This window comes from Ursus maritimus, unplaced genomic scaffold (genome assembly GCF_017311325.1).
Source record: "Ursus maritimus isolate PB19 unplaced genomic scaffold, ASM1731132v1 scaffold_15, whole genome shotgun sequence".
NCBI classification, from domain to species: Eukaryota; Metazoa; Chordata; class Mammalia; order Carnivora; family Ursidae; genus Ursus; species Ursus maritimus.
The window spans coordinates 50,051,738-50,070,646 of record NW_024423897.1 but is presented as its reverse complement, the minus strand read 5'-3'; the positions used below and the strand labels follow the sequence as shown (position 1 = coordinate 50,070,646).

General features: G+C 45.0%; 1 protein-coding gene across 1 annotated transcript in view; it reads right to left on the bottom strand.

Moving 5' to 3' along the window:
* Positions 1-13,506, bottom strand: part of MYO10 (myosin X) — a 206,438-nt gene extending 192,932 nt beyond the window's left edge. Inside the window, exon 1 of the mRNA XM_040630534.1 lies at positions 13,009-13,506. Coding sequence (XP_040486468.1) covers positions 13,009-13,029 — 21 coding nt within the window. The 5' untranslated portion in view covers positions 13,030-13,506. The remainder of the gene's footprint in view (positions 1-13,008) is intronic.
* Positions 13,507-18,909: the final 5,403 nt, after the last annotated feature.

Genomic DNA, 18,909 nt, shown 5'->3' with positions numbered 1-18,909 from the left:
GCATGAGCATGGAGCCTGCTTAAGCTTTTTTCTCTCTTCTTCTCTCTCTCCCTCCTCCCTTCCTCTTCCTCCTCCCTCTCTCCTCCTCCTCTCCTCCCCCTCCCCCTCTTCCCCCTCTCCTCCTCCTCCTCTCCTTCTCCTCCCCCTCTCCTCCTCCTCCCCCTCCCCCTCTCCTCCTCCTCATAGCCCCCGGGCTTGCTCTCTCACACTCAAAAAAAAAAAAAAAAATTGGCAGATTATATGAATTAATCCATGTAAACAATTTAGCACAGTCCCCACCAATTTCAATACATTTTCAATACATTTCCTGTGTCAATACATTTTCACAAGTTAAACTGGATAACAGAAAAGTACAGATGGCACAGAGGCAGACAAGACCGCATTGTGGCTTAGCCATCACCCGGAGTTCCATTTATTCGTTACCAAAATCCCACATTATATCAAATCCTAAGTATAGGTCATATTTCTTCCTTGGACAAATAAGCCATTGACTTGAGTTAGAGAACACTGCTAGAACATGGATGGATGGATGGATGGATGGATGGAAGGAAGGAAGGAAGGAAGGAAAGAGGGGGGAAGGAAGGAAGGAAAAGAAAAAAGAAAAAAGAAAGAAAATTTTGTCCTACACTGGGCTATGCTAAAGACCGGACGTACCAGCTATTAAAAGAAGTTGCCACAATTCTGCTTTCCTACAGGGAATAGCTAACTCAACTCCATCAAACATTTTATAGTAACGTCTTGTTCTTCTGAGGGTATCCTATTCCCCTGTTCCACGTGCACGTGCCAACTGTAAAGATTCACATTTAGGGACCTAGGGGAGGTTGAAGAGTCCATGAGGATTTTAAGAGACTCGACGGACACAACCTCAGTTCTATTTTTGACCCCATCATTTGGTGGTAAGTCTTGGGTAAGGTAACTTAGTTCTCTGTGCCTTAGGGTAATAGGAATCTACTTGACAGCACAAAGATAACAGGCGAACGAGGACAGAGTTACATTCCCACGGAGGGCCCTCTCAGCTCCCAGAGATTTTGCAATTTCAGAGGCCCATTTTCTCACCACTGCTTACAGACCGCTGAAGGCGGCCAACCTAGTGCTATTTTTGCTCCTCATTTTCACTTTTAGAACTGATGACCCGTGCTTTTATTTTTTTATGACGGTAAAATAAAGGAAAATAAAAACTATGGTGAAAAAACAGATGCACAAGTTACCCTCCACAACATGGGCCAGGAGGCCCTGACTTGCTTGCTTTCTCTCCGAGACACTGCTTGGCAGCGTCACGTCCTGATCATAGAACCAAGAGCTCGTTTTCTCAGATGTTTTTCTTCGGATATATACTTTAAAATACAACAGGAGATTCCGTCTTTCTATTTTATTTACGTATTATTTATACTCCATCGATATTTAAAGAAAAGATACACTGGCTTTCTCAAAATCTTAACCAAGCATGGTTTTAGAACCTAAAGTACGGTAACCTAACAGACCTGCCCAAGGCAAGAAGGAAACTGTTACAGCCGCAAAACTACCTTACCAAGAGAAACATCCGAAATTTCAGTGGTTCTCAAGGTCTGAAAAACTTAGTGCTAGAATTTATAGTATACACGAATTCATATCCTTGAACTTGACACCTACCTTTGAGAAAATCCCTAAACAATGAAAATCTTAAGGAAATGCAGGACCTCTGATTAACAAAGCGGTATTCTGATGACCCCCAACCTAACAAAGCAAGTAACATGTGAAAAGGTGCAGAGGCTGCTTTTCTAACCTTTATCTTAGAAAACCGTAAGCAGTTCAGAAATACTGCCTACTGAAGGCAACTGCTCAATGGCGAACAATTCATCTCCTAGCTGTGGACAAAGCTGTGAGGCAGCATGGCCCTGGGGAGATACTTCATTCCCCACACCCATGGCCGTGACTGCGTCGGTCTGGGGCCACGGTGCTAAACCTAATACAAACACAGGCATGCACACATGTGCACATGTATGTATATGCACGTGTGGTACACAGGTGAGCTGCACTGTGCACATGTGTGTATGCACACGTGTCACATGTGTGGGTGTGCATTGTGCCCACGTGCATGTGTGCGTGCAGTCTCATATGACTGCATCGTGCACGTGTGTATATGCACGCGTCACATACACGAGCGAGCGCTGTGCACATGGCGTGCACGTGACACGTACCAGCACCTGAGCACGCATACACAGATCTCATGTATATAAAGTAGTTTAAACAAAATCTTACACTTGTAAGCACAGCTCACCTACGTGTTGCTGAAACACGCGTCATACTCTATATACATTCTTGGTGGAAAAAACAAGAGCAAGTGGACGTTTTTCACAAAAAAACAGGAGGTATAAAGAAAAAAAAAATTCATCCGTGGAGACATCCTTTGCTCTCCAAGCCAGGTGGTGAGGAGAATACAGGGGTCTCCCTAGGACTCAGGAAGCACTCTCAGCTCGTATGTTAATTACACAAGGAGAGAAGGAGCAAGGGCAGGGATCCAGGGTGGGGATGGACAGGGGAACCGGCAGGAGGTGTGAAGGCAGTTCTGGCAGAGTCCTGGGCTGGGAGAGTGGAGATGGCCCAATCCCTGGTGACCAAGCGGCCCCTCCTCTGGGGGGTAAACAAAGTTAGAAAGGGCTCCTTTTCATAGGATTGGTCTCTTTTCTTCGTTTCCCCTGTGCCCAATAAGCTATCTCTGTTTTCGAAGCACGGGGCCAGAAGCAGAAAGAAGTAGGAAGAAAGAGCCCCTGCCCAGTAAGAGATAACTGGGAAAAACACTCCCCTGCTTCCCTACTGGGCTCATCTTCACGGGGCATTTCCTCCCAAACACCCAGCACCAGACAAGGGCAAGAATCTGAGGGCCGCCCTTCCATCTCCGCGCGCCGACGTTCCCAGTGGAGTTCACAGTCGCAGGACCGAGGGCACGGCTCCCCGTGGAGTCACAAGCCTTCAGGTGGCAGCTGTCTGCAGCTGCCTGGACTAGCTTCCCCCGCCACACCGTTCTCCTGGAAGATTCTCTCCCTGCTGCCACCACTACAGGCCTGATTCAACACAGGACTCGAGTAAGAACCCTCTGGATGGCCTTAGCCGTCTTGGCTTTCATCAGAGAAATCCCCTTTCCATTCAGTCCTGCTGAGATGCTGGGGGATGACAGGAATATCTTGTTGCATTTTATAGCAACCCAAGAAGGCTTAACTCCCATCATTAAAAGAATGAAATGCGGGTGGGAATAAACAGATGCAAACCTGTATTAAATGACAACGGCATATACTATAAAAGGGGTAGTGTTATTTCCACCTAGCACTCAACACTCCCTTCAAAGTTCATGGAGAGATTTCATGGGGGTAAAAAGAATAAGCTTTAAAGTAAAACACACACACACACACACACACACACACACACAGTATTTTAGGATTCCTAAATCCCTACACTTAGAACCACCACTATTCTGTAACTATTGTGGCCCACGGTTAACACACAAGGATATTTACAATACAAAAGAGTGAGAATTAAACAAAAAATCTGTAAACGGTTCCCCAAACAAATGGCCAATGGCCCCCCAGGCAAGGTAAAGCCAGGTCCCTTTGTGCACTTTGGCGACTTAAATGAACATCAGCGCCCACACAGCGATCTTCTAAGGGCCCGATGTGAATCACCGTCCTGCTTGTAATCACCTGAGACCATCTCTCTCCCCTGCAGCTCAGAGGAGAACCTGACAGTGGACACAAGTCTAGTATTATGTGATAACTTCCTTAGTGAAATAATGCATGTCATTAAGATTCTAATTAGAAGGCACCAAATCCCTGCTGTCATAAACACATCAGGACTGGGAGGCTCGGCTGTGCCTGTTGTACGTAAGCTGTGCGGACACCTCTCATAAAACTTTCACTGACAAATAATCTAACTAAAAATGTGCAAACTCTTTGATCAAACATCTCCACTCCCAGGTGATTTTATCCTCAAGAAATAATCAGATAAGCATACAATGATCTAGGTATAAGAACATTTGTGTGGTGTTTTCTATGAAAGCAAACAACTAGAAACAACCTAAAATGGTCATATAAATGATGATAGATGCCCGGGAGGAATGGGCAGGGTCACTCTTAGACCCAGACACCTAGGACTCTTACCTTGGGTTGTAGGCTCTAGAGTATCCCCTGCACATCACAAAGACGAAGACGAAGAAGACGAAGAAGACGAAGAAGACGAAGAAGACGAAGAAGACGAAGAAGACGAAGAAGACGAAGAAGACGAAGAAGACGAAGAAGACGAAGAAGACGAAGCAGTAGTAGTAGTAGTAGTAGTAAATAAACAGAAGTTCCTCAAAGAATGAATCATGGTCTCTGATGGAAAATGTTATTTTGGAACATGCGGTCATGGCAGTTATTTGATATGAACTATTGTTTACTATTAATACTTGCAAAAGCTTCCAAAAATTTAAAAGAGTGTTCTTAAAATTTTAGAGAAAAATTTCATCAAACAGAAAGGACATGTGAAGCATACAACAGAACTGAAATTTCAGGGCGCCTGGCTGGCTCAGTCAGTTAAGCATCTGCCTTTGGCTCAGGTCATGATCCCAGAGTCCTAGGATTAAGCCCTGCATCAGGCTTCCTGCTCAGTGGGGAGTCTGCTTCTCCCTCTCCCTCTGCCTCTCCTCCAGCTTTTATGCTCTCTCTCTCTCAAAAAACTAAAATCTTGGGGGAAAAAAACCCCAAAAACACAAAAAACTGAAATTTCAAGAAAATATTTAAAACAGATTAAGGAAATAAAAACATTTGTAAGACTAGGAAGGAAAAGATTCACACACACACATTATCCCCAAACATATTTTTATGCAGATTATTTTGTGGCCAAGATGCATTAAAGTATAGTTTCATTTGAAAACAGATTTTTAATGAATTGTTTTCTTTATAATGTACACAGAATTGAAAAGTTTGAGGAACAGTGAAAATTCACAGTATTGATTTATATAATTTACTTAAAATATTTAGTACTTTCTGCAAAATCAATGATCACATGCAATCCTATTCTTCCTTTAAATATTGCTGCATGAATGAAAAAGGGGATTAAGAGTATACTTATCTTGATGAGCAGTGAGCAATGTACAGTTGGTGATTCATTATACTGCATACCTGAAACTAACAGCACTATGTTAATTATTGTTAATTGTACTTCATTTTAAAAAAAGAAAAATAAGTAAATATTACTGTATGAATTTTTGTTGACAATGCCAATAACTAGAGTCCTGCTTCACAAAGCAGGCCTTCTCCAAACTGAAGTTAATATGAAAATAATCAAAGAACCACTAGGACTCAATAAAGGTCTATTTACTTTGGGGTTACTGCCAATAAAACATAAATTGTGAAAATCTTGACTATAACCATATAATTTAGTGATTTTGCTGAAATATGGGCAAGGGAAATAGATTTATGGAAAATATATAATGGACTATACATCTATTACTCATGCAGACATCACTGGCCTATCAAAAGAACGGCCAGGCATGTGCAACTATAATTATCTTCATTTACCTTTGATATTCTGCTGACTTTCAGCAATAAAAACCATAGCTTTACACAATTTTTTTGACTGTGTCCTAATGAAAGTATATGTGTCAAGGTAGGCAAAGACATTTTATGTACCAGTTTGTAAGCTTGATTTATAACTTTCAAATATTTAGATATGTGATATAGGGTCTGCATTTGTAGTTTTGCCCCTGACCTTGAAAATGACACACACAAGTTTCTTGACATTTAAAGCTTTTCGCAATCAACACTTAAATGGAAAATATTATAGGTGTGCTTTTATAGAACCATATATACAGAGGTATGGAAAGCCCAAAACATTAAAAGTAGGATCCCAAAACATTAAAAGTTGGACCCAGGCAGTTTTTGTCTCTTGCTTATGGCATTTTCTAAATTTAGTATGCATTCTTTGCAGGATTAAGGAAAGAAGAAATGAATTTAAGAATGACGTGGCAAGGGGCGCCTCGGTGGCACAGCGGTTAAGCATCTGCCTTCGGCTCAGGGCGTGATCCCGGCGTTATGGGATCGAGCCCCACATCGGGCTCCTCCACTATGAGCCTGCTTCTTCCTCTCCCACTCCCCCTGCTTGTGTTCCCTCTCTCGCTGGCTGTCTCTATCGCTGTCAAATAAATAAATAAAATCTTAAAAAAAGAAAAAAAGAATGACGTGGCAAACAGTACATTACTTTTGACATAGTAATGTCAATTACTAATGAGATAGTAAATCTGCATTTATCAAGTTGTTTAAAGCATAATTTAAATAAATATGAAGCTAGTAAAACCAAAGATTAATGGTAGCTGCACACATGAGCATGTGGGCTATGGATAAACTTCTTTTAAAGAAATTTTAACAGAAAAAGTAGACCTCACGAACACAAGGTTTTGAAAAGTCCACCTCTCTCCATAATGTATACCATTGTCAACGGGTACTACTCGTGTTATTAACGGACCAAGAAAAAAAAAAAGGCATTTAAAACAATTATGGAATTCTTTTCAGACCTGATGTTGGGTAACAGGCCAAGTAAAAAAGCTTACGTTCTAACTCCGACATCCCCCAAATCTTTTATCTTCACCTCTAAATGTCTGACAATTGGTAAAGGTAAGCAGGCTTACCCCAAAGAGCAAAAATTCAACCTTGCCTACCTTTTCTTTGCTCATAACTCATTAAAAAAAAATGTCACATATAAAATCCTTTTATACGGAGATGATTTTAATCCTGAAGAACAGATACCGAAGCTTGGGTGAAGGCAGAGGTCTCAAATCTACAACTCCCCGTGTCACGCCCTCACTCGGGGCTGAATTTCAACAGACCTGTCGTGACTTTGGCACAGAGCGCTGACCCCTTTCCCCGTAACTGGCAGAGTCAGGTGACAGGAGGTCACGTGACAGGAGATGCTAGCTTTAAACTGGGGACTCAAGTTTCATACTTTCGACCTGGTGGACACATTTTCAAAAAAGCTCTCGGCCAGGCAGCGAGAGGTTTTAGTCAAGGAATGCTCTTTGAGAAATGCTCGGCTCTGCCGTCTGCAATCACGCCAGGAGCACCAAGCAGCGGACGTGGAGAAAGCCTGGGGAAGCGGCCAGAATCTTGAATTGACAGACAAGATTCCATCAGAAAACCTCAAAGAGAAACCCTGCAACAACAGATAGCCAGAACTGGGGAAACAAATGAGTCCTAATAAACACATCTCAAAACGTGAGTCTTCTAAGTGTCTTATTACATAAATCTTCCCACCGTCATCATGAGGTCAGGGCCGGCAGCTTTAGAAACCACGTTTCACAAGGAAACAGAAGGTAGGTCTTTCTTAAAAAGCAAACCAGATAAAAATTTATGGCGGGGTTCACATTTTCCTACCAGGTTTCAATGGTTCTGGAGTGTGGACGTTTCCGCAAACTCCCACGCAGTTTAACTCAAAAATCATTTATGAACTACCTACTGTATATAGCACTTCAAAGAGCCCAGAAACAATGATAAAAGCATATGGCAAATGACACCAACAGGACAGAAAAGAACGGCAGTGAGGAGTACAGAGGCTCTGGAGACACAGGTGTGCATTCAAATCCTGATGATCACTTTCTAACTGTGTGACATTGGGCTACTTACTTAACCTCTCTGTGTCTCACTTTCTTCATCCGTGGGGACTTAATCCAAGAGCTGTCAAATGAATTAAAGGAGCTACTGAATGTCAAGTACTCAGGACCATGCCATGCCTGGCACATAGAGCCCTCAGTAAACCTTAGCTATAATGATTACTGACCTCAAAGAATCGTAAAATGCTTCACATTCAAGGAAAAAACATTATAAGCATCACTCCTCCCACCATAAAAAGATCCATACTTAAGGGGAAAATAAAGGCTACAGAAGGAGAGAATCCCATCCTTAAGGACCTCTCCGTGCAAATGAGGTGATAAAACGTATAAATGGGATATTTAATCTCTCGAGGCTCTGTTTATTCATTTGAGAGGGGGATAAAGAAAAAGATATGTAAAGCCTCTGGCTAACCAGGGTAAATTCCTAACAAGACCAGGACAGAAAGAGGAGGAGCCAAGTTCAGAGGAAAGAAAGAGAGGTATGGGTCACGATAAACTAGACCGGTCAGGGATGGTTTCAAAAAAGGAGCTAGCCGGGCAGGACATCCGATCAGCAGAGAGGACGGGTGCACAAAAGCGTAGAGTAGGACCAGTAAGAGATCCTCTAGAGTAGAATTCACGTGGGAAAAAAGAATAAAGAGTTGCAAGATCAGAGCGCCTGGAAAATCAGACTAAGGAATGTGAGCTTGATTTTATTAGCAATACGGACATGCTTCAGACAGAATTCTGGAAAGGTAAAATGTGCCAGAAGTGTACAGGTTGAAAGGGAGAAAATGTAAGTGCAATCTAGCAGAAGAAATGATACTGGGGAACAGCGCTAAAGCTGTTCTCTGTAGCACTGAATACTGCAATTCCATTCACCATCAAGAGCCACTTGCTCTTACTTAATTACTGTAACAAATCTCTTATTACCCACCTACCATGTGCCAAGTAAATCTTATCTCAAATTCTAATAATCACTCAAGGTTGACCCAATTATGCCCACAGAAATAAAGCCCAGGAAGGTCAGAAAACCCAAGATCCCACAGGGGAGAAGGGTGTAGCCGGGTTTCCAAAAGCCACATCTTTTCTACCTTCAGGGATGAGGCCCTTTTCATTCCAACTAGGGGCATTTAGGGGAAGTATGGTCAAGCTTAATGGAGAAGTCGCTGGTTGCTCATTCTTGAATGTTCCCTGCAGGGGATATGAAAATGTTATGTAGCAGTTATTCTGAACACAAAAATTTTGACACCTATTAATAAGGTATCCTTAACAGAGAGAAATAAAGGGGGTCAAGAGTACGCTTAATCACCATGAGCACTGAGTAACACATAGGATTGAATACTGTACACCTGAAATGATTAACACTGTGTTAATTATACTTCAATAAAAAAATAAATTTAAAAGTTAAAAAACATAAAGTCTACTATTTCCTACCAACATCAAGAGAAGAGCACATTCAAGGCTCAGGTCCTTAAAGGTGACCCCACTCAAAGCCAGTAGAGCTGGAGAAGCAAACACTGCTCTCTCCTGCCTCCACACTGGTTGAAGAGTGAGGGCCCGCCCGCGCTGGTTTGTGCCTGATTTGAGAGGTGAGAACAGCAGGCCACAAGATCTGGGGAGAGCAGCCCTTCCCTGCCAGGCCCGGGAGATTAGGGCTCCCTGCTGGCAACAACTGTCCTGATTGCAGCTGTTGGGGGGGGGGGGCGCTCTGCTGTCCCCAAGCTGGCAGGGGCCTGAAAATGAGTATTTGACAATAGAAATCTTTATAGAGTGTGAAGAGGCAAGGCGCCATAACTCCACTGTGAGAAAAGAAGATAGCAGCAAATGGTCTGATTCTATTTCATATTGTCAAACGGGTGACCTTCAGGATCTGGTGGAACAAGGAAGCCCTTGAGAAAGGATTTGGGGAGGAGGGAAGGCATGCCCCAAAGTAATAGTCTTAATTCTCTTTTTTTCATCAAGACAAGACCTAAAACCAAACCAAAATACTATGAAAAGGGGAGAAAAATAGGCTTAGGAACTCTTTCCAGCTTCAAAAGCTATTTGAACAGCTCTAGGTGAACCACCAAAATCAAGACACCTTCCCAAATTAAGTGGAAACAAGGAAGGGGATTCCATTTAACATCTTGAGAGTGAACCAGGTCGTAAGAAATAGGTGCAGCTGGAATGTTCTCGTGAGCAATGTAAGTCTTAAGACGGTAATAACCTGCTTTCTAAATTTGTATTTGTGGTCATACTTGTGTACATTTTATATATTCTGAAAAACCAAAGCATTCATGTAAGTTCCATTAATAAGCCTCAAAAGATCTTTTGTTTAAACAGTCAGTAGGCCACACCTACTCCTAAAATAGAAAACAGAAAAGTCAGGCTCATTTATGGGCTCCGCTGGTGCTTACTGGCCCCTCCAGGACCCTCGGTGCTGTACGTGGCCCCGGGGACATGGAAACAGCATCCACTTCAAAACATCAACATGTTTGCAAAATAGTCTTGCCACTTGGTTGAGCCTTCTCTGTTTGCTTTAAAAAGAAAAAAAAAATTGCTTCTGGTTATAGACATACCTCAACTTAGTTTCTGCCTCCAGTAAACTTTTTAGCAACTTACCTCCAAATGCTGAAAAAACAAGTTTTCCCAGAAGCGTGCACATAATTTAATTGCGAGAAGCCATAAAAATGTAAGGTCATGAAGGGACTGCAACTCTATTGGGGGGTGTGGGGCACTCAGCTTCTCCAATCCCGGGGAACGCTTGGAAACCAGGAGCCCTCAGTGGACGGCAAAGCCAGCAGCAAAAGGCCTGATGCTATTTAGAGCAGGCAAGTGCAGGCAAGAAGTCCATGCTTACAACACACACAGGAATTAATTCCACAAGGCCACGCTCCATGAGCTAGCTCAGGGGTTCTCAACTGGGAGGGATTTTGCTCCCCGTGGCTCATTTGGCAATGTCCACAGACATTCTGGTTGTCACAGCTGGGGGGCGCTACTTGCACCTGGTGGATAGGGGCAGGGATGGTGCTCAACATCCTACAAGGCAAAGTACAGCCTCCCAATAACAAAGAATTAAGTGACCCAAAACGTCAATGGCACCCAGTTTGAGCCCAGCTCTAAACAGCAGCTGCTAGTCACAATAAGTCCCCATTTTGTTATTCTCTGGCCATACTTGCATAAAGCTAAGACATGCAATATCTTATTATTTTTCAATTGCTAGCGTTAGCTTCAAGCTGTGGTCCAACAAGCAACAAGTCATTATGCCTAAATCACAATGAAAAAAGTTAGCAAAGACATCAGTTACCAGGACACTACTGAGTCCCTACAGTTTTGCTGTCCTTGGAAACATGTCACTGCCACACTTACTGTTTCTACTCTAACATCACATGATTTTCTTCACTGGATAATTTATCAAAATTTAACAAAAGGATGGTCTGTTATAAGGCACTAACAGAGAGAGACAGGATCTATGTTAAGAGTTTGTCTCCAATTAATACAGCACTATGCAGCCTCTCTGGCCTCCCACTCAAAGTGATTACAATCAGGGATGGAACTTTGAAGGTTGATTAGAAATATTATAATACAAATACATAGCAAGATTAAAAGCGTAACTTTAAATAAATGCAAATTTCCCAAAGTACTCAAGTCACCAGCAACAGAGAAAAAAGGCTCTGCATTCTATAATAAGCTCCCCAAGGTTAGGCAAGTGACTTAATGTCTTTAGGTTAAGATTCATCATCTAGGAAATGAAGAGGGGGTGTAGATGATCGCCGAAGGCCAACTTCAATCACTGAAATCAAATACAACAACCAGGTCTCCTTACACTGAACCAAAGTATGGTCTAAGGAAAAAGAGTATTTCAAGGACAGAACCTGAGTGCAGGTTACAGCTGTCCTAGTTATCCTGCACTTCCCCCCACTTGCACTAGGGGGCAGAGATCTTCCCAAGGGGAGGCCACAAGCCCCCTCCCTCGGAGGTCCACAGACAGGTTTCAAGGGGACTGAATCCCCAACAAACCAAACACAAACTCTATGTCTCATGAGCTTTCCCAAGGGACCCATAACACAAAAACAAAACCAAAAAAAGTTAGGAATTAGTGTCCTGCGGGCAGAGCTTAGGTTTTCTTACAGATGAAAGCAATTAAACAGCCCACTGGTCCTTTATTGTTGGTTAACCTGCAACTCCTGTGAAAAGCTCTGGCGCTCTCTTCATGAAAACAAAGGTGTATGGGTTAAAAAAAAAAAAAAAGCTATAGTCTCAACCATAGATTTCTTTAAAAGTAAAAATATGAATTCATGAATGGTTAATTCCTTTCCAGACTGCCTCTCACAGCAAATGTGGGTATCACATACAAGATGCCACTTTGAAAAAATGAACATTACTATGACACAAGAATATATCACTTGGCCATTAAAAATAGTTGTGAGAATACAGTAAGCAACCAGAAGGCTGATGACTTGAAATATTATATCCAATTAAGTCTGATAAAGCAAGTTGGCGAACAGAGACAAACCCTCACCGATGTAATTTGCTGGAAGATTCCAAAACTGTCCAACATCCCCTGGCTTTCAATGAAAGTCATATTAGACTCCCTTAAGTCAACTAAGTTTACTTTGAGCCACTTCAAACCTCAAACTTAAACAAAATTTGTTAAATAAACACAACCAAGAAAGGAGAAGAAGCCAAGAAACCACTGTAACTCTCTATCCCAGGGAGGGGGGAAAAAAAAAAGGTTCTCAAGTCAAGGGTTTTCAAGTAACCGTGGTGTCCCGCCCTCAATGACCCTATATGGGGCATCAGTTTAATCTTTAAAAATAATCAGTTTGCCCTAAACGATTTTCTTTAAATTCGAATTCAAAATCTGCCAAGGACCTTCAGCACAAGTACATGAGCTTTTGATCTCCGCCTCTGGAATGATCTCAAACCCTGAACGAGTACATCTTGGTGAGAACGACAGCCTAGACTCCAAAGGTCCCGCAGGCGGAGAACACAGTGAATGATTAAACCCTCGCCTCTCTTCTCGCACTTCATTAAGCCGGCTCCTCTGGAAGGGTTTGCGCCCCTCTCACAGGAAGCCGGCACGTTTTGTAAAGGAAATACCAGACCAGAACTTTCTTGGAGAAAGGCACGTCCCCGTTGAACATTTTATTGGGCTTCCCGCACCCAGGCAGTCGGGCCCCGGCGGCCGGCGCCTCACCTCGAGAGGGGCGCCCCGGGGACACCCCGTGAGCCAGCCACCCACGCGGAAGGAGGCTCACCTTCGCTACGTCCCGGAGCGCGGGACCAAACAAAACCTGCCTCGGCTTACTCATCCGGAGACTCCGGGGGGGGGGTGATTTCAGGCGACTCCCGAAAAGTTTCGCCCTCCCGGGCTTAGGGCAAGGGCCGGGGCCAGGTTCCGGCAGGGTCTCCGGCGCGAGCGCACTCACCTCGGGGAAGAAGTTGTCCATTGTTCCAGGGCGCTCCGCAACTTGTCCGAGTCCCGCGTCCGGCTCGCGGAAGTCAGCCCAGCAGACGGTCCCGGGAAACCATGCGTGTCACGGCGCGACTCCGAGGAACCCGAGCCCGCGGGGCTCCCCCGCTGCCATCGCCTTAACCCCTTCTCGTCTTTCGCACCTTTTGTTTGCCCAAACCCAAGTCTCTAACTCATCCGTCCCAACTGCAGCCTTTGTCTCCCTGCCTCCAAGTTCCTTACTTCTGGGCGCCGCGCTCGCGAGCGGAGAACAGCTGGTGGCACATTCTTCCCCCGGGCTGGGGGAGGGCGGCGGGGGTCTTGGGAGCGCGCCCCCTCCCTCTGCGCTCCGGCGGAGGCGCTCGCCGCGACGGAAGGACAGCGGCCACAAAGCGAGCCCGGAGTGGCTCTCCCCGCTCGAGCGCCGCCGCGGTGAGGTTCGGGCGCCGGGGCTCAGCCGGCTCACCGCAGCTCGGAGACTTGCAGACAGGAGCACTCGCCCCGCCCACTCGCCCCGTCCCGCCCCGCCAGGAGCTGAGCCCCGCCCACTCGGCCGGCCCTCCCAGCTCGTCCGCCTCGCCCCACCCCTCCAGGAGCCCGGCCCAAAGCCAACCCCGCCCCGCGCTTCCGCAGGGTCCGGCCCCGCCCACTCCGCCTGGGGCAGACACGGGCTCCGTTGCGGGAGGGGAAGGCGAGGCGGGGGCTGCACCTCCTCCTGTCCCCGCCTCCCCACCCAGGAGCGGGCGGGGGAGTTGACTCTACCCTCTGGTGATTGAGACCAAATAGTCACCGGGAAGGAGGGGTTGGGGGATTCTTTTGTGCCTTTGATCTTCAGCGGACCCTGGAACGGGCTCAACACGGATCTCATTAATGCAGCTCGGCAGATGAGCGACCCCGGGGAAGGAAGCGCGGTCGGCCGAGCTGCCCAGGCTGTTGGGCCAGATCAAAGCGGGGAACGGAGGCTACTCAGAATTTCTGGAAGCTGCCTTCCCGTGTTGAGTTTCTCTCTTGCAGTCAGGTTAAAAGACGTTTTCCTAGCAGCGGGCGAATGCAGTTTTGTAACCTGGAAGAGGACAAGGCCAACTGCACCGTAAAAAATGTGACCCTTTTCCTAGACCTAAGGGAAGCAGGCAAAGGCAAGTGAGATGGGTGAAGGATCAGACCCACCTGAGACTGTTTCCTCTAGGGCAGGTTCTCTAACTCAAGGGTGCCCGCGAATCACCTGGGAATCTTGTTAAAATGCAGATTGGAATTCAAGGGGAGCATTTCCAACAAGCTTCCAGGTGCTCTCAAAGGGTGGCACCTGGCCCTGTGCTGGTCTGCAAACTGGAGCCTGTCTGTAACAGGTAGAAAAACTTGAGAGCCAAGGTTTAGGAACTTTTGTGGCAATTTAAAAATGCCACAACAGCCAAGGAATGATCGGTGGACTCTTTGAACTGAGTGTAAACCAGTTTTGGTGTTGTCAGACTTGGTGGTGAGTCATACCCGGCACAGCAGGGTTCTACTATTGGTATCTGGCAAATTGGAAACAAAAAACGACTAGTTCTTCACCACAAGTGTTGTGAGAAGATCTCTCCAGGGGATTTGCCAACTGCTACTCATCCTTTAAAACTTAAGCAGAAAGTTACATCTTCCAGGGAAGTCTTCCCAGAAATGCCAGGCCACTCATCCAGCTTCCAGCCTCACCTCATCACCTGGTGTGCCTCATTCCTAAGACTGTTGAGGAAACCATGAGGAAACCATATGTTTCAAGGGTCTTTTTATTAGTGTCCTGTCTCTTCAGTTGGGAGAAGTTCCTCAACAGGGGGAACTGTGCTTTAAAATGTGTATCCCCATTCTTACGTAATGAATGGATGAAGCATCCTTTTTAAAATCCTTATGGGAAAATCCAAGCGTGTTTGAAACCTGAACCTCAGAGCAGTGCTTCGGCATAAATATCCTGATATCCACCCTACTTGCCTTTGGAAAGAGTCAAAGTATAAATTAAATAGCGATCGAGTGCTCTGCCAGTGCCCCGGTTCACAGGTTGACATACTGGAGCCGTTAAAGCTTGTGTCCCAGGTTGCAAAGAAAACGAAGATGGAGCCAGGACCCAGGCACCGAGCAAGGTGCTTAGTCAAATGAGCCTTGCTGCCACCTGTGCTCAGATACTGGTGCAAAACAATTACAGTCATTATGGTATTAATCTATACAGAACATCTCTCAGGAGAAATGACCAGGATGCTTGTTCTAACGAGTATGTGGGTGTGGCTTTGTTCCCAGCATCCACCCAGCCACTAACGTATTATGCGGCCTTGGCCATGTCATTTCAAAGTCACTTCCCAATACTGGCTCATCAATTGTCACGAATGTACCACACTAATACAACATGTTAATGTTAAAGGAGACGGAGAGGGGGACAGTGAGGGGACACTTGCCCTTTGATTGTTCTATAATCACAAACTGCTCAAAAACAAAGTCTATTAATTTTTTAAAAGTCACTTCCCTGTTGATTGAGTTAGTTAATAATTACCCCCAACTTGACTCATATAAAGAATTGTGAGCCAGAGCCAATACATAAAAGTTTAATTTTACTGAATTATATGTCTTTTAAAAGTTTACACCACCTTATCAAAACCTCCTGAAACAGGTGTTAAAAAAAAAAGAAAAAAAAAACAAAAAAATACGACTCAGTCTCGGGGAGTGGGTTGGGTGCCTAAACACATCGACATTTTATTAAGCACACAAGTAGGCAATTCTGAGTTTGAGAATCGCTGCTTTCAGTTGTCAGAATGCATCAGATCTTCTGTATAAACACACATCCTCCAAAAGGTGTAAAGATGAACAGTAGCAGTAAGTCTCTGCTGAACAGCCAAGTGCCTGTTATTTTAAGCGTTCTGGATAGAAGATCTAACTTCCATGTCTTTGCAGTGGAATCCATTGTTTCAAAGGACATTGTTAAATTTACAAGGGCTTAGACAAAGCTGGACAGAGAAGGGGAAGCATTTTAAATCAATAGATTTCTAAGAATATCTATCTCGTTACCATTTTTAAAAAGTTATGTGCTTCCTTTCAAGAAGCTGCCTTAGCATTGGTCAGAGTTCTTTGAGCTAAAATGGATAAACCCCACCCTCTACGAAGTGACGGGCAGAGGCTCGACACAACATTCATGCCAGAATGGGCACATGTCTCGGAGGCCAAGTTCCTTCTCAATTATCCTTATTTCTTGAAGACTTCATGCTAATTTTTCATTTTCAAAATAAAACGCCAAAAAAGCTCAGGTTACATGCTCTTATTTAGTTGCAAAAATTAACCCACGATGGACAAAACTTTAATACAGGTGGCAGCATGTCTCCACTTTAAGGGAGAATTATGTAGGTGTCTGTGTGAGTGAAATAATGCAATCTTCCTCTGTTTTTGTTTTCCACCGTGTGTTTGTTTGCTTTTAGTTGAAGTGTGTTGTCTTAAGCTCCTTTGTGATTTCAAATTCAGTCCTTTGTTGTGGTTGTTCTGTTGCTGTTAGCACCTCTTAATCTGGTTGTGTCTTCGTGTGCAGAATCTTTTCCATCACTTTTGTTTTTATAAAATACTCACCTCTAATTGCTCCAGTCAGAGTAATGGTTTAATTACTAGGTATGGAAAGGGAAAGTTCAGGAAGGTTCTTTCACACAAATTAGAAGCTGAGAACTGACACAACACTAAAATCCTGTTTTTCGTGCTTCACTAAACAGCGGTGGTCCTTTCGGTTGACTTACGGTCTTGGGTATTTAAAAATTCAAATATGTTTGCCTTTTTGAACTAAAAAATGAAGGGAATTTTTAAATGTCCTTTAAACTTTCAGACAAGTGTTTTGTTTGCTTATTTACTTCTGATAACTTGCGATTCAAAAATCCCGAAGGGAATTTTTTTTTTCATATGAAGCGGAAAATGATTGTGCAAGATTTCTGTAGAAAGAATAAAATTTGGGGTGAAAAGATGTGAAACGTTTTCCATTGTAATAGAATCAAACAAGAACAAAAGAATAAACAGAAATATAGCACAAGGGATAAGACACTCAAAAAAACTAAGTTGCTGGCAGTCATTTTTTTCTAAACACCACGAACAAGGGCTGAGGTGTAATTTACCACCTCAGAAACAGGACAGTCCACAGACAGTCGATTCTAACCAAATCCCATCTTTTCAAACTAGAGCAGCAATGCTTTCTAAATTGATGTCCCACACAAACAAGGAGAGTGGTTTTCCTAAAATTAATTCATTTCCACTTTAAGTGCTTGGTCCTGGTTCTGTTGAGTGGGATAAATGTATCCAAATCCTTGAAACCCTCCAGGATGAAAATTTGCCCACTTAGAGATTGTGTGACTGCGCCCTTTCTCTCCCGATTTCTTTGTATCTTCCTGCTCCCTCTCTTTCAGTGCTCCAGAGGGGCCCCGAGGCTGACTTTCCAAAGCTGCTCCTGTCTCCCCCTCTGCTGTTAATCACATGTTTACCACTTCCAAACCTCGTGCCCTCACGCACTCCCCCTTCTTGCATCTGCCGTTTTCCCTGCTCCTGCGATTCAAGCCAGTAAATGTGATTGTGTCTATTCTCCCTGAAAACAGGCCATCTCTCCAAACCCCTACCTTGTCACATGCTACACCTCATCTCCAAGCCATCAGCTCTTCAGCCCCTTAGGATCAGATATTTGCCCGCAGTTCCACTCTCTCGAAGATCAGCATGACCTTGAAATAATCAAATTCAACAGCTCGTTCTCAAAGGTCACCCCCTGCTTGACACGGCGCCTCCTCTGGAATTCCTGAACTTCTTGGCTTTGGGGCCAGCCTCCTGAGGGTGCGGGCTGGAGACTTAGGCACACAGGACCCTAGGCTCAGAAGGGGCCCCGTGCTTGATTTAATTCTCTGCTGCGTTGTCTTAAAATCCTTAATGACTTTTGTTTTTCTCTTTTGCAGTGGGCCCTGAACATTCTGTAGCCGGTCCCTCCTCGATTTGATAACACTGCATGTGTCCGGTTTTCCCAACTTGTTGGCCTCTTTCTCTGCCACTTTCACAGGCTCGTCCTCTCGCCCTCCACCCCACCCCGCAATATGGTCAATCCTAAGCACTTGTCCCTCCCCCATGCTTACATCGTCACCCTGCGCACTTCTTCAGTGACAGTCTCTTCAGAAGTGAGTCCAGGGCTCAAGCTCTGAGAAGTCCCAGCCGCCTGTTTCCACACACCTGTCAGCTGTTTGCGGCAGGTGCTTCTCCTCCTTCATACACGCGAACCAAACCTTCTTCACTCTCCTCATCCCCTTCCCCCGCCCTGCCTCTATTTATTCACGAAGAGAATCCAGTCGCCTCGATGAGTAGGTCTGTCACTCCGAGCTGCCCCCCATCTTCTGAGGACCCTGTCGGCCTGCTGAAGGTGACTTCATGGTGTGAATCCCTCTCACCCAGCGGAGAGTCTTCCAGCTTCTTTTGCTCCACACGTCTGACTTCAGTTCCACCAGGTGGATGCAGCCCCTCACGGTCTCACCTGGCGAAGCAGAGAGGCTCGGCGTGTCCCTGTGGGTGACACGGGCGGCGGCAGGGGCAGAGTGTCTGTGTGGTCAGCTGGGGGTGGGGAGCAGCGACTACCAGACTAGCAGGGGCCGCGCAGGTTTCTGAGGTGGGTGGGTGATGGACGCACCAGGCCCGTTCCAGGCGGTGGGTCTGAGAATCGTTTCTGGGACTCTCAAACCCACTCTTCCTGCCCTTCCAACAATACAGCGGGTTTTGTGATACCCTTCAATGAATCTCTTGCTTAAATTCACTGAAGTGGGTTTTGTTGTCTGCAGTGTGCCAATGCCTTAGGAGCGGTGCCACGTTTAGACCCAGGAGAGTGGGGCCCTGTGTTGGGGGGTTGCTTTTCTCAAGGTGGTCT